Below are 22,973 nucleotides of genomic sequence, written 5' to 3'. Positions count from 1 at the left end.
TCCACTAAATCGGTACCTAACGCACCGGGGCTGATAATGCCGACCATCGCGCGTCAACTGCTTCCCTGGCTGGCCCGCATGGTCCCTCTTACGGAATAGCTACCCCTAGGTATACAAGGGTCCAGGTGGACGAACTGGTGATCGGCAAATCGGGTTCTGGCGCCCATAATGCCCAGCCCTCGACTTCACCTTCCAACGATGCGGGGCATAATTCTTCCCGAGTAACGGATCAATGTTACACTGGGAGCATGCGAGTGGTGATTTCCTGACAACACATGGGGCTTACACTGCCAGCCCACTTGCCGAGGGCCAAATCCGAGGCATACCGCATCAAAGCTGCATTAGTCCTCGTGGTCCCAACGACTTATCAGTGGTCGTAATGCCGTGTTCCGTCTGGGGCAGCGTGGTGCATGCGGTCATGCTCAAGTGCTACTCATATCATAACCGATCTTGAACCACATAGGGCTTTCAACCACCTGGGCATGCGAATCGCCTACCCCCCTCCGAGTCCCTTTATCATTCCAATAAGGAAAAGCCACTGTTGGATAAGAATCAAATTCGGAACAGTTGAAAAATGTCTCGCAAAGGGACCGTCGCTATAGAGGAGGCTGTCCTCAATCCCGAGGGCATCTCATGGATGGCCGAAACTGCGTCGCTCTTTGCGCCTGGCCAAGATGCTTCTCAGCTCAAACACCACTCGCTGACCCAAAAGCTCATGGACATCCACGATCAGCGTCTTGCTGACATGGATGCCGAGGGTGTCGAGTATATGCTCCTGTCTCTGACCTCTCCAGGTGCACAAGGCGAGAGAGACCCCGTGAAGGCTGCCAACCTTGCGAAAAATGCCAACGACTGGTTGGCTGGGGAGGTAGCAAAGAGCCCGAGCAGATTCGGAGCACTTGCCGCTCTTTCGATGCATTCACCTGCAGAGGCGGCGGCAGAGCTAAAGAGAGCGGTAAAAGACCTGGGTATGTTCGGGGCCATGGTGAATGACTTTCAGACATTCGGCGGGGATGGTGCTGGCAAGAAGTACTACGATGCGCCCGAATACGAATTGTTCTGGCAGGAAGTCGAGAAACTAGGTGTTCCGATCTACCTCCACCCACGGTATCCCACATCACAAGAGCTCGAGGGACCACACGCGAAATGGGGCCCGAGGAAGCACCTTCTCGGAGCTGCGGTCTCTTTCCACCTGGACCTGAGCTTCCATATCTATGCCCTTTGTTCTAGCGGCATTTTTGACAAGTTTCCCGGCGTGCAGATCGTAGCCGGGCATCTGGGTGAAGGGTGGGTCTGAGTCGGATGCTGCCCAGGTGGTTGTGCCTGTCAACCTACGCATCATTCGACTGACATAATCCCAGTGTACCTTTCAACCTATGGAGGGCGGACCACTGGTACAACAAGCCAGTCAAGAAAGCTACCAGGCCTTCGAAAGAAGACTACAGCTACTATTTTCAACACAATGTCTCGATCACCACCTCAGGTGACTTTTCCACTTCCGGGCTAAAGTTCTGCATCGAGCAAATGGGAATTGACCGGTGCATGTTTTCAATCGGTGAGCCTTAAGACACTCAGCTCATTCCAGGGACTCATGCCGCTACGGCCCTTTGACTGACGCATTTGAAGACTATCCTTATGATTCGATGAAGGAAGCGAATGACTGGTGGAAGGGGGTAGACATTGCGCCAGATGAGAAAGAGGCAGTAGGAAGAAGAAACGCTATCAGAATCTTCAACTTGCCACTCGAAGCTTGATAATGATATGATGTTAGGGGAAACAGTGGCAGATGATTTCGGGCAGAGACATTTCGTGGAAAAAAACAGGCTATGGGTGTTTCTCTTGAATGTTGCTGATTCCAAGTGAGACACCGTCGTGATGACGACAGAAATAAGAAGAAAGTAAAGTATCTAGTTCGGTCAGCATCACTAGGTCTTAACATCGCTTCCTTAAGAATAGGATAACATAGCGATAAGTAATAAGAGTAATAACGTTTTATTTTATTAACTATTAACTTTTAAGATCACTTATTATATTATAACTATTATTATTAATATTATATTCTTTTAAACACTAGGTTTTAATTTCTTATTATTATATAAAAGTATTATATATACTTTAAAATATATATAAAATAAATATAAAAAATATTATACTTTTAAAATTAATATTTTAAAATAGATTATAATTATAATATTATTATTATAAAAGTTAAAATATTTAAAAATATTAAATTATTAATTAAAGTATTATAATATAATATTTATATATTTATTTACTTTTATTAATACCTTTTAATTAATTTAAAAGTTATTTTTATTAAAGTTTTATTATAACTTACTTTTAAAAGAAATTTAATAAATAAATAAAAGTATTAATATTACTTATTATTATAGAATTATAAAATAATTTAAATACTTTAACTTTTTTATAATATAAAGAATAATTTATTAAAGTTTATAAATTAAATATAAAGTTAACTTTATATATTTAAATTTATAAGATATTTAGAATTTATATTTATTTAAATATTAATTATATTAATATATAGTACTTAAAAAATATATTAAAAATATTTTTAAATTATAATATTAAATATTAAATATTAAATATTAATTTATAAATAACTTTATAAAATAGATTTATATATATTAAACTTATTATAAAGATTAAAAACTTAAAAGAGTGAGTATATAGTTAATAATATCTTATCTATAAGCACATTATATCCTTTAATAAAGGTTTAATAGCTGCTGTTATATAATTGCATATAGTAAAATCAAATGGGCAGACGTTATCAAAAGAAGTACGCCGACTACCTTTCGTGATTTTCAAGCGAGTGACACTGGCAGTTGAAAAACCTCGATTATCGTACACTCCAAGTTATTTTCAGACCCACTCTTTCGGTTTTTGCCCATTCTCGGCGAGGCCGTTACGATCCTCGAGTTCGATATTGTTGCCCGGCATTGGTCCGTTGGACCGGTAGCGATCAGAAACTGCGTGCACGTCGTTCACGATCTCAACTTCTTCAATGTCTTTAACAGGTGTTAGTTGTCATTGCTGACCTATTGGGGTAGGGTAACTGGAACTGCCAACCTTTCTTGTTCATGTAGTCCCATGAGTTCGTGCGGTCCTTGACACTGTCGTCGAGATTATACTGGATGGTGGAGCCGCGGGAAAACCGGTTCATCATCATGACGCTGTTGCGCTTGCTCGGGTCTCTATAGGAATTGTTTGGCAGGGCCTGGGTGCTAGACAGAACTTGAACTTCTGCGGGGTTGTCCTCAACGATGGGTTGGACGCCCTTCCACCGGTAAAATAGGTCGAGGGCCGGAATCGAGAGCCCATGGAAAATGATCGAGAAAAGCACAAGCCAGTATACCACAGGTATCATTGCTCGAGTCAGGTTGTCTTCTTCCACTGTGAGAGCCTCTCCGGGCTTGGGAAATAAGTGTCGGGTGTGCTCCACATAGAATACAGCACCGATACCTTGTTGCAATCCATCATGTCAGCCAACCGATGTACCACAGGTGGAGAATGTGTCTTACCGATTGGGCCGAAGTATCCCATAAACAAAGCCTCCTTCCAATCTTTGACAACCTTGGGCATGAACTTGTACACCATGAAAATGGCAGGTATGCGTCGAAAGATGAAGACGAGGATGCCAAGTCCTATCAGACGACCAATAGTGATGCCGGTAATGTCAGGCTGATTGAAGGCCTCCCATGGCATGATGGCTCCGATGTACATGAAACCACCAAAGTTGAGAAGAACGTCGACACAGCTGTTGACCTCGTCATGGCGCTTTTCGGTTTCCTCGAGAAATTGTCCATTCCAGTTCAGGGCATTTCCGGCGACGAAACATGCGAGCAAATCGTCAGTGCCGAGCATCCCGCATACTCCGATCGTGAATAACTATCCTCGGTTAGCTCATTCGCATTTTTAAGAGATCATATGCCCTGGCTCCTGCTTACTCCGAGGGCTGTGGGCCAGAGCAGAAGACTCTCATTGTCGATCCATTTCCTTCGATGAAAATTAGTCCGACTTCTTTAGATGTAGTAGAGACACTCGAAACATACCTCCTCAAGGAAAACCTGACGGCCCACAAGCTGCCGTAGCCCAAGACAATCCCAATCGCTACGCTCATGAGCACGATGTACAACCAGCCCTCAACAAACCATTCTTGCATGGCCCGTGCGAGACCACCGCCGAGTCGACCGACGGAGGGATCGTGAGCTGCTTCTGCGGCCGCCTCTGTAGCTCTGCTGACAAGGCTAGAGAGGGCGGCTCTTGCTTGAGGAATTGTAATCCCCTCTTTGAAGACGACATTGGCCAGGTCCGCATGGCGAATGAGATAAACCGCAAGCCTGGTACAAAGATGTCAGTGCGGACATGCGAGAATTGGTAAGGGGAGACGAACAGAAGGAAAGGGAAACCAAAACCATCGTTGGCCCCCGCTTCAGACGAAATTATCTCACGCAAATCGCGTCGCACGTATTTATCCGAGAAAGGGCCTTTGGCAACAGCTTGAGAGAGGATAGGATCTGTACACGTGACGCAAGACCCGATGACGAGGGCAGCAAGCTAAATCAGACAAACGTGTCAGGCCTCAACTGTGCCGGGCAGTGGGGGTCGAAGTGGTAAAGGGGCGATGGGTCACTCACCAGAGACAGGTTAGGAATGGTGACGAGGATGCAAACAGTGGTGAACAACCACATCAGAGTCATCACCGGCAGCAGGCAGATTGCCATCTCGACCCATCGAAGCATTTGGTATTTGGCAGGGAGCTGAAAGCCAGCGATGACGAGCTGCACGCCGATAACGACCCGACATATACCCTTTTAACTTGTCAGTGGTTTCTTTTTTTTTCGCTTGTTTGAATGCTTGTACGGCTTGGCAAATTGCTTACCAGGGTGATACTCTCTTGTTGTCCCTCGGCAGCAGACCCCCATCTCTCGGCGTCAAGGAACTTTGCAGACACAGGACCCAGTATGATACCAATGAGTACGGCAGGCACTACATCAAGTGACTCAGTAAGATGTTTTTGCCGGCGACGTCGAAATGAGTTAAGCAGTAACTTACATGCTTCGCCCAAATACCAGACCTGCTTGATCTTGACAGACGAGAAACCATAAATGACAATGAAAGCGCCTTGAACACGCATTAGTATGGACGTGATCAATCATAGGCGTGCGCGACCTACCTAGCACGGCAATGACCGCGTTCAGCTCGCTGACATCTAATTTCGGCATGTTGAACGACGCCTGGAACAGCTTGAAATTCGAAGGCAGAAGTCTACGGATCTCTTTTGGAAAGGAAATATCTCGCTTGGAAAGGAAAGCAATACAATGAACTGCGCCAGAGTGGACGTAAAGTGATAGGAAGACACCCAATGGAGTAGAATAGGAAAGTCGGCCAGCCGAGTTCAACACATTTTCAGGACAAAGATGAAAGACGCGATGAGTTATATGATGAGCAGACGGAGAGTTTGGAACAAACGGCAGTCTATCAAGAGAGGAAACTGGGAAGACTGGAAAGAAAATGAAGTGTAGTCAAACTGAACTCAGTAGTAGCGCGCGTGTGGCAGACATCCGATACTATGTATAGGACGGGCGAGAATGAAAATCATTCAGGGGTTGAACGCCAGCTGAGGCAAGTCCCAATCGGGAGCGTGCGTGGTCCACCGAAACAGAGGTTCGCGTAGGTTCCGGGGCGAGTGAAACCAGAAGTTCGAATGCCACGGAAGAAGGCGAGTGGGCCACGCTTGGGCTTCCAAAAGTAGAAACACCAAGCATTGCAAACCGCAGCCAATCAGTCCGGATACGCGTCCAGGAAAGCCAAAACATGAGAGTATAAGTTAACCCTCCCCTGCCCAACCATCCCGATCACATGTCATGTTACCGGAGTCGTAATCTTGTCATTCCACAACCACATAGTGCGTGCTGAGTATCGATTATGTTTACACCCCCGGAAAGCGCGTATTAATGAACACTCTCAACATCCATATCCGAGGTCACGGTGAGTAGAGACCAGTTGGAAGACACGTACTGCGCTGGTTTCGGTACAATGATGACTTTTCTTTCAGGTACACACTGCCCAGCCATCAAGGCTTGGGAAAGTAACAGAGGCCAAATCGCCACGGGGAGATTATCGGTGAGTCTGCCTTCCTGTACCCACCCGGCGTTACTTGGCGGCTGGGCGGGTAATAAAAGCTGGAGAATGAGTAGCTAGTTGGGGTCTTGGGAGCTTGGCTGATGCTGATCAGCAAGCCCCTGAGGCCCAAGAGATTCCAACTATCTGAATGCCGGCCTTGGAAGTGTGTTGGAAAGCTTAGCGAGCGAGCTGGCGAGGCACCTGCAACCAAGAACCTCTGCAGCAGGGGCGCCAATTTTGTTTGACTTTGTCACAGGTGTCTGACGGATGCGCCCAAGGGGCCGAAGCAGCTATGCGGCGGAACCTCGAAGTGAATATTTCACCCATGGAACATATTCCCAAAAGGTAGTCAGCCAACAACACTCCATGACGAGTTCCGTGGTGACGCACACAGGAAACGGCTGCGAGTCGCCTCAACAGGCGGGGTTAGAACGACAAATGACTGGTAATACTAGCAAAATCATGGATCTAGTCGTGGCAACGTTAGCGGGTTTTTGTTATGGGGTTCGGCTTCTTTACTAGCGCACTGGGCGTGGCCAATAGCGCAGATCACATACCGATACGCTGGAGCCAAGAACTGAGAGAATGCAGGCTCAGGGCCGACTTGAAGGCCAATATGTCTTGTGTGACAGCCAAGCGTTCGACAAGCCGCCCGAGCAAGCGGGCCAAGCTACCCAAGCAGACCAAGAGCGAGCAAGACTTTTCATCGCGCAACAGCGGCCTTGCAGCCACGACCTATTTGCTACTGTTTCCGTCAAAGCCCCTTGGTTGTAGGGGACCTCCAAGATCTTTCTCCATTGGAGTTGCCACGATAAGGTGTTGTTTCACGCAGGTCCGAGCTGCGTTTTGCCGAGATGCGCTTGAACCTGTACCAAAAGTGCCGGCGACGATAGTGCGTGGTCACCGCCGAGGCGTTGAAATGCTTCACGCAGCGGTGAACCGGAAGAGTGTATCATCTTGGGCACTTTCGGGATACTTAAAGACCGCAGGACACTTAGTGATCGTTTATTCGAGAAAATCCCGAAGGAGGTCATGGCAGTGCCGAACCCTTAGGTCTTGTTTTCTTGGTTTTAATTCTCATATATCAGAAACTCCGGAAGTTACGGTATACACCTCGAGATATTTTTGGCCATACTCGCATTGCGTGCCAGGAGCGCATCCAACTACCTAGTCTGACTTTTAGCCATGGCTGGCACATCATCCGCGAAAAAAGGCGGCAACACTGGCGACCGCGCTCCATCGCTGAGTCAACCAGCTCACTGCCTACCTGCTACAGAAGTTCTCGCTCAACTTCAATCTGATCCCGTAACTGGACTTGGAGACGATGACGTATCTAAGAAACAAGGGATATATGGCAGTAATGCTCTGGAAGGTAGCGGCGGGTCAGGCCCCATCCGGATTCTCATGAACCAGGTGCTCAATGCACTTACAATGGTTAGTCAATTAACCCAGTTACTCCGTCATCTGCACCCCCAGGATTAATGGGCTTACTGTTTCAGGTTTTAATTATGGCCATGGTTGCCAGCTTTGCAATCAAGTCTTGGATTGAGGGAGGTGTTATCGCGTTTGTTGTTCTCCTCAATGTCGTGGTTGGGTTCCTTCAGGAGTATTCCGCCGAGAAGACTCTAGAAAGTATCCGCACTCTGGGCTCACCCACTGCACAAGTCATCCGCATGGGATCCAGCAAGGTTATCCCCACATCGCAACTTGTCCCTGGTGACATTGTCGAGATCGTCACTGGAAACACCGTGCCCGCCGATATACGGTAGGTCCATTGACAATGATATGGACACACGCGCTCAATCCCGAGCCGACTGGACTAAAATGACAGGTTGCTAACTTGAGATACAATAGCTTGATCGAATCTATCAATCTGGAAACAGACGAGGCATTGCTGACCGGCGAGTCGTTGCCCGTTGCAAAGAATGCAAATTCCATCTTTGATGCAGACACTGGTGCGGGCGATCGTCTCAATGTGGCCTATAGTTCAAGTACAGTCACAAAAGGCCGGGCCAGAGCGGTAGTATTCTCCACTGTGCGTCCAGCAATTTACTTCAGAGACCATCTCATATATACTGACACCGTTTCCCAGGGAATGGAAACAGAAATTGGCAAGATAGCGGCTGCGCTTCGTCATAAAGATTCTGTCATCCAACCAGTCAAGCGTCGAGCAGACGGCTCGGCCGGTCCCATTCAATACCTCCAAGCGTGGATTCTAACTGCATGGACATTGCTTGGTAACTTCCTCGGCACCAATGTAGGCACGCCATTGCAGAGGAAGCTGTCCAAGCTGGCAATCCTGCTGTTTGGCATTGCCTGCCTCTGTGCATTTATCGTTGAAGCAGCAAACCAGTTCAGCCCTGCGAACGAGGTCGTAATTTACGGTGTGGCAACGGGACTGAGTATGATACCTGCGAGTTTGATCGTCGTCCTGACAATCACCATGGCTGTCGGCACAAAATACATGAGCAAGAGGAATGTGATTGTTCGCAAGTTGGACAGTTTAGAAGCCTTGGGCGCTGTCACCAATATCTGCTCTGACAAGACTGGTATGTAATGACAAACCCTTAGGAACAGGTCCACTGTCCCCGCCCTCACTCATTCAGCATTATGCTTCTTTCACGTTGCGAGGGCTCGGAAGCACCGTCACTGATTTTGTCTCGTTCAGGAACTCTTACACAAGGCCGTATGGTTGCCAAGGCAGCGTGGGTCGCCGGAAGAGGCACATTGGTTCTTGAAACCCCCAAGGACCCATACGACCCTACGATGGGTGCCATCACTTATCACAATGGCACACCGGAGTCGAGCCACGATGTCTCGGAAAAAGACCAACGGATCTTGAATGCTGACGAGCTGTCGTCCGGGCGTGCGACGAAGGAGCACGTCAGCATCGAAAACTTCATGAACGTGGTGTCGATGGCTAACACCGCGCAAGTGGAGCGGTCTGCGCAAGGCAGTTGGTCCGTCAAGGGCGATCCTACAGAGATTGCCTTGCAGGTCTTCGCTTCACGTTTCAACTGGAACAGGAAGAGGCTCGTGGACGAGACAAATGAGTGGTCGTTGGTTGCGGAATATCCTTTTGACTCAGATGTCAAGCGCATGTCAGTCATTTACAGTAAGGAGACCGAAGTTGGAAAGGAAGAATCTTGGGTATTCTCCAAGGGAGCGGTTGAGCGCTTGCTTCCCCTCTGCACCCATATCCAAGGTGGCGACCGCGATGCTATTACCGAACTTGGGCCGGAGTGGAATGCGTGCATCATGAAGAACGTCGATTACCTGGCCAATCAAGGCCTTCGGGTCTTGTGCCTGGCCAGTGTGCTTCGGATTGGCCACCAGAAGGGTGATAACGTGGCAGCACCCAAGCGCGAGGACGTCGAGCAGGGTCTGACCTTCCGGGGCCTCGTTGGTATCTACGACCCTCCGCGCCCAGAGTCTGCCGGCGCCGTAGCTGCTTGCAAGAAGGCACATATCACGGTACACATGCTGACGGGCGACCACCCCGGGACCGCGGCGGCGATCGCGAAGCAAGTCGGCATTATTCCCTTCAACCCACAGCCATCCTCGGTCATGACGGCCTCCCAGTTCGACAAGCTCTCCGACGACCAGGTGGATGCCTTGACGAGTCTTCCTCGCGTCATCGCACGATGTACGCCTCAGACCAAGGTCAGGATGATTGATGCCCTACACCGCAGGAAAAGGTTTGCCGCCATGACCGGCGACGGCGTTAACGACTCACCTTCGCTTGTGCGCGCGGACGTCGGGATTGCTATGGTATGTTACTACCCATCATTGAATTCTATGCCCTTGCTATCTTCCCGGTCCACCAGAGTCTACCAAGTTAAAAAAGAATGTCGCTAAAATGGCACATTAGGGCCAAGCTGGCAGTGATGTTGCCAAAGACGCAGCCGACATTATTCTTACCGATGACAATTTTGCCTCGATCCTGAATGCTGTCGAGGAGGGTCGGAGGCTATTCGATAATATTAAGAGATTCGTGCTTCACGTTCTTGCTGAGAACATTGCACAGGCTACAACTCTGCTTGTGGGTCTTGCTTTTAAAGACGTTAACGGCAATTCGGTGTTCCCATTGGCACCTGTACAAATTCTGTGGGTTATCATGGTATGTATAGGATGGCTGTTCCTGTTCAAGGTAAAAGTGCTAAAGCTGACTATAATGGAACAACAAGGCGACGTCTGGCATGCCCGACATGGGACTAGGAATGGAGGTAGCTGTGCCAGATATTATGAGTCGTCCGCCCCATGATTTGAAGACCGGGGTCTTCACGACTGAGCTTATCGTGGACATGATCGTGTACGGCATCTGGATGTCAATTCTTTGCCTTGCATCTTTTGTCCTAGTCGTCTTCGGCTTCGGAGATGGCAATCTTGGTATGTGACACCGGTAGCCCCGTCAATTCGGCAACTGTGGTTCCAGTGTGGACGTCGCTAACTTTCATGGAAGGCATCAATTGTAACAACGAGTACTCCGATTCATGTACTCTTGTCTTCCGAGCCCGTGCCACAACATTTGTCTGCCTGACTTGGTTCGCACTTTTCCTCGCCTGGGAGATGGTCAACTTCAGACGGTCTTTTTTCCGACAAGTGCCCAAGTCGATGCACCCGAGCGGGAATTATCGATGGTATCACGTCTTCTACCAATGGTGGAATGATAGCCGACAGAACCCCTTCCTGTTTTGGGCTATTGTTGCAGGCTTTGTCACCATCTTCCCGACACTTTACATCCCCGTGATCAATCACGTCGTGTTCAAACACGAGGGAATCACGTGGGAATGGGCCATAGTGGTGGTCGAGAGTATTCTATTCTTTGCTGGATGTGAAGGATGGAAGTGGCTGAAGAGGGCGTATTTCAGGCGGCAGGACAGAAGAAAATCCGTCGCAGGGGATCTCGAAGAGGAAGCGGCTAGTGACTCTGACAGTGACATAAACCGTTCTGTTCATAGTAGCAACAGGGAGAAGGGCGCCGCTAGTGGCGGTTTGATCGCAGTTGGTTGATCGGACTACCTTATTGCGTGTGTTGCTATAGAGAAAGTCCGTGGAGTTAAAAATAATTACTGAGCGTTAAAGGTATAATTTGTTCTATCTAGAGACGATTTTAAGAGACTGAGGATGAAGGCGTCACATACATTTTATATGCATAGGGATTAGGAACTTAACTACTATAAGAGATTAATTTAGTGTGGACCGTGTAATGAAGTTACTAAATAGGAAGTCGGCCCCGCTATTAGAAGTAATATTAACTATTAGTAGTTAGATTATAAGTAATATAAGTTATAAGTTAAAAGTTATAATAAGTTAATAGTACTATATTTAATAAAAAGTTTTTTTTTAAATTATATTAAAAGGACTTTTATTTTTAAATAATATTATTAAATAATTAATTTATATTTTTTATTTATTTATATAATATATATTATTTTTTTAATATTTTATAATAATAAAATTAAAAATAAAAATTATAAGTAATAATTATTATTATAAAGAATTTTTATAATAAAATTATAATAATATAAAATAATTAAATAAAGATTTATTAAAAAATTATAATTATAAATCTTTTTAATTTATATTAAAAAAAGTTAGAAATATTAATATAATTAATTTATTTAAATACTTAATTTTATATAAAATTATAAATTTATTTTTCTTAATATAATGAAACTTTATTAATTTAATAAAGTATTATAATAACTTTAATAAAATAATATTAATTTAAGCTTTAACTAATGTATTTATACTATTTGTCCTGTATGAGCCCCTCTCGCCGCAACTTATCCATCCAGCCCAAACTAAACCACCACCGTGTCTCCACCCATCTCGCCGCTGAGCTCGCGAGAGGTTGGCCCGCGGCGCGCTGCTGCACCGATGTAGCCCAACAGAGCCGCACGGGCTGCCTCGACAACCTTCTCAGCATGACCCAAGGCGTCCCGGAGCGCTCGCACGGTCGGGTCCCCGTCGGCTCCGTCGATCTTGGCGTGGGCGAAGTTCTCGGGGGATCCATGTTCTCCCATTGCATGCTCCCCTGGACTGACCTCCTTCCTCACCTGCTGCTGGTCCTTGAGCTCTCGGATGTGGCCGTTGAGCCACAGACCCTCGAGCTGTTTCGCTGTCATGTCCTTGGCGCCGGCGATCTTGCCGCGGCAAGCGGCGGACCCGCAGACGCAATGGAACGGCTGCGCCATGTCCCATTCCGTGGAGGGATAGAAGAACTAAACGTTTTCAATGACAGACGCGTCCGATGTGAGTGGATTCATTCATCTCAGAAGACACGATTAGGAAAGCGGAGTGAGTGTGGGGACGTCGAGGGTCACACAAACAGTCAGTTCATCTCCGGGTTCTAGCCCTTTGGGCCCAGCCAGGACATTCATGTTGGCTGTGTCGATAATCTGTTAGGGCATGTATTCTGCGTCAATGAATACACTCGACAATACGAGATTGGGTCATCGAATGCCCGTTCCTCAAGCGTGTCGGCGGGTCCTCTCATCATCCCACTACAACACCCATTGATAACTGTTAAGGGGGAGAAGACCTCGGGCTGTCTCGGTCTGCCGCGGCCTGCGCTGGTTGGGAAGGAGACTGACCAGAGAAGGCTCGCAGGAGTGGTTGAGATAGAGCAGATCGCTGTTGAGTTCGAGGTGCCTGTTTCGTCCAATCTGGACAGTGGAGTAGGCCGGCGATTTGGCTAGGGTGCAGGGAGGGAAGGACAGCTTCGCAAGGACGGCGAAGGGAGCGGCAGCGGTGGTAGATACGCTTTTCGAGGTAAACTCGGCCTCACTGACGATGACTTGCAGCAAGTCAGGGTGGGACGGCTGTGTCCAGTGCGGCTTGAGCGGGGCCATGATTCTTGAGGCTCCAACGTGTTTGCAAAATGTCACCTGGGAGAAGTTGCTTTTTCAAACTGGATGAAGAGCGCCTGGGTGTGCTTGTGGGAGCAAGCTGAAATCCCTCGCCAGTGATAAAGGGGACTAAGTACTCCGGCGGGGTTTTGTCGTCATGCCGAGCAACGTGACACGCCAATGATAGTGCATAACCTCGGGATAAGAATACGCGGCACCCGGGTTACCCGTTAGCGGATTCCGCCTTTGAACAGCAACGGCGCCCATTCCCATTCCGTTACCGCAATCTGTAGACAAGTCAGAATACTCGGATGTTGTTGTGGTCTGTTAAGGGTATATTTGCTTTACATCGCAGCAAGTATTGATAATAGTCTTCTTGCACACAGGTCTTGCTACTTTTAATATTTCGTCCCCGTCCCCTATTCTCCTAATGCCCCCCCCCCCGGATGATTCCTGCGATGGTGACCCGTCACTTTTGTGTGTAGCTAGGGGGTCATTAGCCAACGAATAATTTCCGCCGTCGCCAGAATCCTTTGTTAGATCGTGGTATGTCACATGCAACTTGCTTCGGTTATTGTTGTTGTATACTCCTCTGATAATATCCTGAGAAGTAGGCACATCGGGATTATAATGATAGTAGTAGTTATCTTTATCAATCACGACAGACCATCGTTTTGAGGTTCTTGAGCTTGATGCGACAAACTCTCTGTACCTTTTATTGTTTCGGGGCACCGACTAGGATGCCCTACTCCGCGCTCTTTGGCTTCACTTATGGTCTTTTGCTACCTAGGTAGGGGCTCCTGCGATTCGAAGCCTGACTAGCGTGGTAAGCACCTCCCTAGCTGCGTCGCTTGGATCCAGGTTGGTATTAGAGTAACGAGGGCGATTGTTGAATATTTACCAAAGCGGGGTGGTTTCGTTTCTACTCCCCAGACATATAAAATGGTGATAGTAAAATGTCAGTTGGTGGCAAAGTAGGTAGGTACAGAAGTAGCCTTGGAAGGCTGAAATATGGGATGGCCATAGGACTGGCCACCCCCAACGGCCAAATAATAAATGTGATTTTGTTCAACAAACACAGCAATTCTGCCAATCGGATCGACGGCGGCCTCGGAGAGTTAGGGGCCACACCGGCTGATCGGCCGGGGACCCATACATTGTTGGACCGGCGCTGAAGAATAAGCACCCGAATTTAGATACTGTGTTCCCACCAATAAGTGCCTACGGAGGTACTGTGTAAACGCTGCAGCCTCGGAGTACCCCGCATCAACAGGCCACCACACTTCAAGCTCATTATCATCACAAACTGCCTAGGTGGCACCCGCATATCTTTCAACACACTGCCTCTTACTTCATCGCCTTTGATCTCGCAATTCATCAATCATGGTAAATGCCACCCGAAAACTAACCCAGTCCGGTCATCCTCACGATGAACCGGATCTGCAGTCTCTGAGTGGTAATTTGCCTCCCATGATCGACGATGAGCCCGAGCAGATTGTGTACGCCTTTGAGACTGGTCTGAAGTCTATTTCTCATCAAACCTCTTCTTCAGTATCAGTTCATGAGGCGGCACAAGTGTTTTTCACCAAGATCCAAACAATTCTACCGTTATCTACGGACAAGAACCGTAATGCCTTTTTTTTCGAGAACTTGGCCTCGATCTTCATGTGCATTGCTCAGCAGACCCCAAGTCGGAACATCGGCCAGGAATTGCTCGTCGGAACTGTCAGGCTGATGACTGAGTCGCCGGAGGAGACATGGCGGGAAGGGTTTCTAGTAGCACAGAAGATAAGAATGAGGGACGGCTGGTGTGGTCAGTTCCCCAACGTATCCCAAGTCCATGCTTCTGCCCCGCTAACATATGGTCACTTCCTCAGGATTCACTTTGGAGGAAGGTCATGAGGCGGACGAGGTCCTGAGTCCCGATGAGTGGCTCAACCTCAATTCTTTCAATGCCCGTCTGTTCGGATCTGGGCTGAATCGGTGGATAAACTTTCCCATATGGCAGCTAAGAGAAGGCCTAGAAGACCGTTTCGGTGCCGATGCAGACGAAAATGACTGCAAGGTCGCAGTCGCCTGCGAGTGGGTCATCCAGGCCGGGCGAAGAATTCTTTACGAAACCCTCCAAAATCAAGAGTACGACAAAGCAGAGAAGAGATCGTACCGTGGCCTTAACTTATTCACTGGTTATCCAGGCTTGAACACTGAGAGATGGGGATTCTGGAAGCGGCGTCTTGATGAAGTTAAGCCGGAAGTTAAGACTCAGCTCACGTTAAGATACGTCGAAGACGCGAAGAGAGCAATGAAGACTATTGAAAAGGATTCAGCTAGTAGAGCCTTAGGCTAATAGCTTAGAAGATTAAATAATAAGTTTATATTATTTTTTATTTAAATATTTAAAATAACTTAAATTATATTAATAATATATTTTAATTTTATTTTATTATATTTTAATAGAAAATATTTTTTTAAAATATATAATTATATATTTAAATATGTAAGAAGTTTTATAATAAGCTTTTATAAACCTTTTAGATGAAATTCTACCGTTAATGTGTGATTATATCCTCCTATGTATCTCGGTCTATATAAAATTACAATCCCATATATTAAACAGAGCTTGATTGGCAGGACCAATCATTGTATACCTGGCGGAGATGTTGGCGATAGAGCGAATGTTGAATCGGTCACCCAATCCAGGCGGCTGAAATCCGGGGTCGATAAGTCTGTTATACGTCCTACACAAGTCCATTTATTAATATTTCAGCCTAGGGTGACTGAAAGACGGAACTGGCGCCCAATAGGCTGTCTGACATATATTGAAGTCTTCATATCTGACTCACAGTGGCACACCTAGAACAACTCCTCCCAGAAGTTCTCCCGTGGCCGGAATTTCAAATTCGGCCCCTCATGCTCTGCCATGAATCTGTCGTACAATTGATACTCGCCCGGCCGATCCCTACCCCCGCCTGCCCCCTTTTGTCCACTGCCAAGCTCACCGGCTTTGCCAGGGGCCTTCTCGAAGTCGAAGTACCACAGCGTCTTAGCGACAGTCAAGCTAATCTCCATATAAGCCACAGCCTTACCGGCACAAGCGCGATCTCCAAGCATGAATGGGACAAAGGCACGTCGCATGATAGCTCTTGCTTCTTTCTCCTCGGGTGTGTCATCGTCCCTGTCCAACCATCTCTGCAGGCGGAACTCGAACGAGTCGGGGAAGTATTCAGGATTATGCATCAGACTGTAGGTGCCCACACCCACCAGCGTCCCTGGCGGGATGACGTGCCCGTCCACGACCAGGGGCTCGTCGCAGAGGGGATCCTTCTGGCGCCACATCACACCGGGAGTCGGAGGTGAAATTCGCAGCGATTCGTCGATAACGGCCCGGAGGGTTCTGCAGCTCGAAAGCTGCTGACCGTAACGGATATGACTGCCCGAAGAGAACGTCATCCGCACCTCGCCGGCGAGTTGGGAGTAGGCAGCTGGCTGGCGTGACAAGTAGTAGAAGACGGTCGAGATAGCTGTGGCTGTAGTAGTGCCGCCTGTGTGCAGAAGCAATGTTAAGACCGTAGCATTAGGATCAATGATTGAGACCGGTGAGTCGCGCCACTTGCCTGCGTTAACAAACACGCCCGCCTCCCCCCATATCTCGCTCTTCCGGATGCCTTCCTGCTGTGCCTGGTCCACCCTCTCGTCGTCTGCCACGAATGAGAAAAGATCGTGCTTGGCATCTATGGGCAGGGCCATCCGGTCAGCAATCATCCCTGCCAGGATCCTGCGGAACTTCTCGACCCGCTCCCTGACCAGCCACTGCACACCCGGATCGATTTTGTGCGTCTTTGGCCAGTTCATGAACAGGTATACGCGGGGGTTGAGGGAGGCGAACGCCCTCGGCAGGATCCGCAACTTTTCCTCGGTCTGTGTCTTCCAAGAGGCACCGAAAGCAAGGAGGCCGATGATGTCCATGGCAAGGTATTTGCACCGAGATGTCATTTCAACAATCTCATCTTGTTGGCTGGCGCGCAGGATCTGCAAGAGGAAGACATCGATCTGTGATATCATAGTCGGCTCGAACTCGCGTGCTGAGCGCTCGGAAACCGCCTGCCCGACGACCCTACGTCGTCGACGGTGATCTCCCTTGTCCGTGGCCGTAAAGACACTGGGTGTGCTTCGAAACCTGGCATTGGCATAAATCCATGCTTTTGCAATTCGCGGGTTTAGGTATATGTCTGACGGAGCTTCTGCTTAGCACTACGTTCATGCATCCGTATGCTAGATAGTATATGGCTGCGCCTGAGATTAAAACTCACCCTGGGCGGCTGTGAAAGTGTTAAAAACGAGTCGGTCCGGAGCTTGTCTGACCACAGGTCCTACTGGCTGTCAGACAAATGTGCCCTTGGCTCAAATGAGCCCATCCAGCGGCCACGCTCTTACCATACTTGAGATGATCTAGGTATGTGATGAGATGAACATCTCCTTTGATAGCGTGCCATCCGGTGTATGCATTTGTGAGTCGGGCAAGCCAAGGTCCCGGGTACGTCTTGAGAGGGCTGAAAATAAGTCGGGAGCTGATCAAAATGAGAATCTGAGAACAGCCGAGCAAGCGTGGTCAGTAGCAGCAGTCTCAGTGATGAATCAAGATCCTACCGAGGTGGCGAGGATGCCTGCAGCATACTGCAGTAAAGTATTCATGTCGCTTTGCTGGCAGTTCAGTGGAAAGTTTTGACAATGTCAAATCCCAAGATTAGTACACAGGACAGTTGGGTTAAAACCGTCCTGCAAGCTCCGGTATGAGATCTGTTGGTTGGTCTGTTGGTTGGTCTGTTGGTTCAGTATGGCCAGGTTAAAGCCGAGGGACATTCCACAAGCGTGTTGACAGCATGCACGTACCAGCGCACATGTGTTCCGTGGCTAGTGAGACAAAACATGGCCAGACAAACATGATATCTAAAGTATACGAAGCAAGGGCAGAAAAAAGAACTTCAACGGAGAAGAGTTCATGGGATGATATTAGGATTTCCTGAACTATCGCCCACTCATTTGAAGGAAGAAGGGTTGTTTATAGGTGTGGTACATGTACTACATAAGATCATGCGGTTGGCTGCTTACCCTGGCCTGTCTAGGTGCGCGGAGTACCTAGGCACTCTTATTTATCCTTCACGCACCCGACCCAGATCATCTCACTCCTCTCGCTTGAAGCGGCGCACACTCGGTCCCCTCCAGACGCGCTACAACCCCCTCCCAGGCACGTCTATTCCCCTTGCAAAACCTATTGTGGACCCCATCCCTGAACCGTGTTCCTCAAATCCGACCATAATTTCGGGCGGCTTTATTCTCAAATTATGTACATACGAATCTATGTTCGGTCTATTCACACAGCTTTGTGTTAGGCTTAAACTCTTTTGTATTTGTTATCCGTCCTACGGTATCTCTGACTGTTCAGTGAGTTCCAAATAATCGGCGCGGATTACTGTCCTCCCTGCAACTCCTAGGGGACGTAAAGTTGGTTTTGGGCATTGAGCCTATGAGTGTATAACACTTCCGAGCTGATTAGATCATGAATTCGTCGCCTGATCGGTCCGTTCTGGGCACCCAGGATGAAGTGGGGACGAGCTCGCCGACAGGTGACGGACCGGCCGCAAGCACAAGCGGCACCAGCCGTCACCTACACAGTTCGCGCCTAGTCATGGTGACCTGTCTCAACGCCACCATGCTCTTCCTGGTCCAGACTGAGATCTTCATCGTCACCACGTCACTGGTCGCGATAGCCGAGGAGCTTGGCAGCTTCGACACGGCGAGCTGGGTTCTAGCTAGCTACTTCCTGGGTTATGTTAGTAAGTGCCTCCCACGTCCTTGGAACGGGAAGGATCAAAACCTCTGTGGCGTTTCCGAATCCTGACGACGACTAGGTTTTGTTGTTATAGTGGCCAAGGCCAGCGACATCTTCGGTCGGAAGCCGGTCTACGTGCTGGCCATCTTCTTGTTTACCGTGTTCTCAGGTGGTTGTGCTGCAGCTCATACTATGACACAACTGTAAGTCGCTACATACGACCTCCAGCTTCGCCCACCATTATGAAGACGACATATAGCTTATGGATTTTACGGTAAAGGATTATCCTGCGCGCCTTTCAGGGCATTGGCGGCGGTGGCAGCTACGCTCTAGCTACTATTTTGACTATTGAGATTGTGCCCCCTGAGAAGTATCCCAACCAGATGACATACATGGGCCTCGCAGTCATGCTGGCCCTGGTCCTAGGACCAATAGCTGGAGGCGGGATCAGCTCTGTAACGACCTGGAGATGGATATTTCTCTTTAACGTGCCAGTTGGCGTTGTGGGCCTTGCCTTAGCCATCGTAGGCATTCCTGCTGGCTTTCCTTACCACCAGGAGCGAGCTCATCCAATCGAACCATCCAATCGACCACGGCCCCTGGAGAGATTGGACATCCCCGGCTCTGTGTTGCTTCTGCTGGCCACCATGTCCATTGTCGCTGCATTTCAGGAAGCAGGCTCGCGGTTCTCATGGGGGTCCGCATATGTCATTACCCTTTTGGTAGTCTCCGTTCTGTTGTGGCTTGCGCTTGTTGTTTGGGAACGTCGCGTGACGCTTGCAGATGCGACCCGTGAGCCCATTCTACCCTGGCGATTCCTCACGAGCCGAGCTATGGTGGGCACACTACTGTGAGATTTCGTTCCCTTCACGCACACGGAACATAGTCTGACAAAAAGCGCTAATCTCTCTGCAAATAGTGGCATAATCCTTCAAGGTGGACCATTGACGGTGACGAACTTACAGCTTCCTCAGAGGTTCCAGCTGGTAGGCGGGCTGTCCAGTTTGGATGCAGGTGTGCGTCTGATACCATTTGGAGTCGGTCTGTCAGCAGGAACGATCCTCAGTGCTGCCATTGCGAAAAGAACGAAGGTTCCAACAATTTACTCAGTCACGCTGGGTGCGATGCTACAAATTATTGGATATGCCCTTTTGGCCACAAGTGGGTCATTCATTGCAATTCCCCCTGAAGTCTATGCATACCAAGTCATCGCTGGGCTCGGGTGCGGTATAAGTTTTCAAGCCCTCATTCTCAACATTCCCCATATTGCTGAGAAACGTGATCATGGTGAGTGAATTTTGTTCTTTGGCCACCCCCTGTCCACAAGATCGCGCGAATAACATGAGCTGACATGACCAAAGCCGTGGGGATGGGAACCGCAAACCAGTTCCGAGCTATCGGCAGCACGGTCTTAGTGGCTATCACGACGGCCCTCTTCAACGGCTTCGTCATTCCACATCTATCAGGGCTTGGAATTTCTGACCCTGCTCAGGTAATTGAATCTTATAATCAAGTAGAAATAGAAATATCACCAGAAGTGTGGCATGAGGCGAAGCACATTTTGTCGGAAGGCTATAGTCGCCAAATGTTTGCCCTTGTTGCTTGCGGTGCCGGACAATTTGCTGTCGCGTTGTTGCTGTGGAATGGGGGAAAATAAAGGGACGAACCAAATAAACACCTTAGGAAAAACTAGCTATAGGTCAACTTGAAGTACAAACTGCAAGCCAGTTGTTTGGCGCCCATATATGTGCACCCTTTCTTTTGACAGCACCAACTGAAACTCGTTTTCAATCTCATCCGCTGTTCCGTCCTTCATTCCATGAAAGTGTGTCACGAGCCGAGCACACAGTATGCAACACGTGCCGTTCGTGGAAGTGAAACATTTCATGCTCCATTCAGATATACGAAGCCAGGGAATTGACGTCCCTATCTTCATGAGTAAACTCAGCATATAAGTTAGTGGTTTCGATAATTTTGTTCTTCCTCCCCGCACATCTCAAGGTGTTCTCGTAAACAGGTGAACAGTTATTGAGATCTACAGATCCTCGTCGGATATAAATTCCAATAACTTGGCCGTTCTTGTGGTATCAATCAAGCCTCAAGCATTCCAGGTGTGGAGGTGTCGGAGATATCTGTTATGATTTGCTCGTCGATGTGGGGCAGTTGTGTCCGATCTCAACAAAGTAGTGGAGCCGGGCGCCTTCATGTGTTTCTCAACAGCAACGGGAGATGTCGCCCTGCGGGACGAGCTGGAAGTTGAAGGTGGCGATGTCCTCCTTGCTGATGCCCTTGTCCTTGCGGATGCTCATGGCCTTGAAGGCCGCGATGAGCTTGGACGTCGTCGCCATCGATGAGCACGCGATCGCGTAAGCGCCGCAGTCTCCAACGCGCCGAAGCCCGTGCCCACCTGGGCAGGCCCTCGTCGAAGCGCCCCGGAGCCGCCGGCTGGCTGCACAGAATCGTCGTTCTCGTCGCCGACTACGGGACCACCTCCAATACCTACGCCCTCACCGAGGCCAAATGGCGGAGACCGAGCGCAGTTGCTGATGAAGAAGAGTACGCCAGGAGACCAGGTCCGTGATCACTTCTGCCATACTTGCGGTATAACTCTATTTCGCACACAAGCCGAAGTAAACCTTTTTCGTCGCTTAAGGTGACACTGTCGCATGACGGGACCATCAAACCTCGAGTTCAACAAATGGAGCATCAAAGGGAGTTGCGGTGGATGTTGTACGGGGGCAAGAGTACTGCCACTAACAGCGCCGAAGACTCTTTCAATGGCCTTAACTCAGTCAAGGCGTAACAAACGTCTTTATGCTCGTTCTTCGTCATAGTATACTTCAAATCAAGGCACTCATCGAAGTCAATTCTTTCTTTGAAACGATCTCGCGGTCAGTCATCCCTGAGGCGCACGGTGTTAACGTATGAGGCACAGTCAACCATTTTGATCGCTGCCTGCGCCTTCCACTCCCATATTGCAAATGGTGGGTAGTCTCAGGAGTCACAAGCGGGTCGTAACTGCTGTTTTTAGAACGTATCGTCGGGGGTTCCAGCAGTAAACAAACCTCCCCTTCCGGCACTGGAGAGAGCTTCAGTTCTCTTTTCTTTTCTTCTGCTCGGCATTCTGAGTGGTATTGGTGCCGCTGCTTGGTTTGCTTTTTTTTTCCGGTGCAATACGTATAGTACGTATTTTTTAGTCATCATTTTACCCTTTCGACTAACCCCCGGCCCATCTCCCATCATGTCGTTCCTGTCGCCTGCCGGCCTGACCAACTTCGGCGTGTTCGCTGTTGTCGCCGGTCTCTGCATTGGCCTGGCTTCCGTGGTGGAAGCGCGCCGTAAGTGACTTTTCATGTTTTCATTAATACTATCGGGATTATACTGTTTTATTCAACGCCGCATATTTGAGGGTTTATCACTGCATGACGAGGCCGTGCGCGCACTCGGGTGTGCGTTTATTAAGAACGAAATGCCCTGAGAACGGATCCCTTTATGTGTGCTAATAGCGTTCGTTAGTCGACCGGCTCGGGCGGGAGGGCCGCGATCGTCGGTGCCTGGGGTTCGCCTGGGTCCTCGCGGTTTGGCTGTGGGTGCTGCGTCGGAGGGCTGCGGCTGTTCACCTCGTTCGGCGCGCCCTCGGCCGGGACGAGGTCCTGGACATCATCGACCTCTACGCCCTCGGTAAGTTGTGTGCCAGATTTGATTCAAACTGGGTTACTCTGACAGGTCATTTCCCAGAGGCCGGTCGTAATCGCCGGCAAGATTAAGGTGCCGGCAAACCTGTTTAAACACCGGAGGGTGGGTAAGGGAGGACCGACGACGATGACGACGACGACATGATGACGAGGAGGACGACGAGGACCTAGAACCCTTCTCTCCAAAACAAAAAAAAAAAAAAAAAAATCCGGCCAACATCTCGAGCCTTGACGGGGCGGTCCGGCTTAACCCCCCATCTGCCGTGCGCAATGGGGGCACCAATCGAGATCGGAGAGCAATACCAACACACTCAGCGGGAGGCATTCTCATCAACTTGAACGGCACGCTCTTCTCGCTTCGGGTTCTAGGTCCTCTCGTCCTGCATAAAACCTTGGCTTTTCCGCATTCTCAGTCGCCAATAATCCTTAATGGAAACATCACTC

The 22,973-nt window shown here is 48.8% G+C and overlaps 6 protein-coding genes across 6 annotated transcripts; 4 read left to right on the top strand and 2 right to left on the bottom strand.

Annotated features, from left to right (window-relative positions):
• The first annotated feature begins 234 nt into the window (after positions 1–234).
• Positions 235–1,815, top strand: KVR01_013402 (uncharacterized protein). The gene is made up of 3 exons (XM_044784034.1): positions 235–1,287; positions 1,362–1,555; positions 1,627–1,815. The coding sequence occupies exons 1-3, from the start codon at positions 575–577 to the stop codon at positions 1,752–1,754; spliced, it is 1,035 nt and encodes a 344-aa protein (XP_044637664.1). The 5' UTR covers positions 235–574; the 3' UTR covers positions 1,755–1,815.
• Positions 1,816–2,886: 1,071 nt separating this feature from the next.
• Positions 2,887–5,249, bottom strand: KVR01_013389 (uncharacterized protein; the record flags this gene model as incomplete). The annotated part of the gene is made up of 8 exons (XM_044788314.1): positions 2,887–3,032; positions 3,094–3,436; positions 3,487–3,912; positions 4,216–4,581; positions 4,662–4,835; positions 4,907–5,013; positions 5,080–5,148; positions 5,201–5,249. 8 exons carry the CDS (start codon positions 5,247–5,249, stop codon positions 2,887–2,889), a joined length of 1,680 nt encoding a protein of 559 aa, XP_044637651.1.
• A 2,086-nt stretch (positions 5,250–7,335) lies between these two features.
• KVR01_013341 (uncharacterized protein) lies at positions 7,336–11,163 on the top strand (the record flags this gene model as incomplete). Its single annotated transcript, XM_044789270.1, has 7 exons — positions 7,336–7,584; positions 7,650–7,915; positions 8,005–8,699; positions 8,819–9,873; positions 10,022–10,270; positions 10,338–10,539; positions 10,613–11,163. The coding sequence occupies 7 exons, from the start codon at positions 7,336–7,338 to the stop codon at positions 11,161–11,163; spliced, it is 3,267 nt and encodes a 1,088-aa protein (XP_044637603.1).
• A 716-nt stretch (positions 11,164–11,879) lies between these two features.
• KVR01_013387 (uncharacterized protein) lies at positions 11,880–13,131 on the bottom strand. The gene is made up of 3 exons (XM_044782708.1): positions 12,750–13,131; positions 12,486–12,554; positions 11,880–12,377 (listed from the first exon to the last, which is right to left on the bottom strand). Exons 1-3 carry the CDS (start codon positions 13,005–13,007, stop codon positions 11,958–11,960), a joined length of 747 nt encoding a protein of 248 aa, XP_044637649.1. The 5' UTR covers positions 13,008–13,131; the 3' UTR covers positions 11,880–11,957.
• A 1,181-nt stretch (positions 13,132–14,312) lies between these two features.
• Positions 14,313–15,351, top strand: KVR01_013386 (uncharacterized protein; the record flags this gene model as incomplete). Its single annotated transcript, XM_044794557.1, has 2 exons — positions 14,313–14,817; positions 14,882–15,351. The coding sequence occupies exons 1-2, from the start codon at positions 14,388–14,390 to the stop codon at positions 15,349–15,351; spliced, it is 900 nt and encodes a 299-aa protein (XP_044637648.1). The 5' UTR covers positions 14,313–14,387.
• Positions 15,352–22,075: 6,724 nt separating this feature from the next.
• KVR01_013392 (uncharacterized protein) lies at positions 22,076–22,601 on the top strand (the record flags this gene model as incomplete). The annotated part of the gene is made up of 3 exons (XM_044789771.1): positions 22,076–22,172; positions 22,351–22,515; positions 22,573–22,601. The coding sequence occupies 3 exons, from the start codon at positions 22,076–22,078 to the stop codon at positions 22,599–22,601; spliced, it is 291 nt and encodes a 96-aa protein (XP_044637654.1).
• Positions 22,602–22,973: the final 372 nt, after the last annotated feature.

The sequence above is a fragment of the Diaporthe batatas genome (assembly GCF_019321695.1).
Source record: "Diaporthe batatas strain CRI 302-4 chromosome Unknown Contig00026, whole genome shotgun sequence".
NCBI lineage: Eukaryota > Fungi > Ascomycota > Sordariomycetes > Diaporthales > Diaporthaceae > Diaporthe > Diaporthe batatas.
The sequence above is the reverse complement of the archived record's forward strand: the minus strand, read 5'-3'. Positions and strand labels throughout refer to the sequence as shown.

What these genes read in the sequence shown, in the direction of transcription:
- KVR01_013402 (XM_044784034.1), top strand. Translation starts at nt 575, where the DNA reads ATGTCTCGCAAAGGGACCGTCGCTATAGAGGAGGCTGTCCTCAATCCC. An exon ending in GCCGGGCATCTGGGTGAAGG is followed by an intron (nt 1,288 to 1,361) that starts GTGGGTCTGAGT and finishes ACATAATCCCAG; the next exon opens with TGTACCTTTCAACCTATGGA. An exon ending in CCGGTGCATGTTTTCAATCG is followed by an intron (nt 1,556 to 1,626) that starts GTGAGCCTTAAG and finishes ACGCATTTGAAG; the next exon opens with ACTATCCTTATGATTCGATG.
- KVR01_013387 (XM_044782708.1), bottom strand. Translation starts at nt 13,007, where the DNA reads ATGGCCCCGCTCAAGCCGCACTGGACACAGCCGTCCCACCCTGACTTG. An exon ending in ACTCCTGCGAGCCTTCTCTG is followed by an intron (nt 12,555 to 12,749) that starts GTCAGTCTCCTT and finishes ATGCCCTAACAG; the next exon opens with ATTATCGACACAGCCAACAT. An exon ending in AACCCGGAGATGAACTGACT is followed by an intron (nt 12,378 to 12,485) that starts GTTTGTGTGACC and finishes GAAAACGTTTAG; the next exon opens with TTCTTCTATCCCTCCACGGA.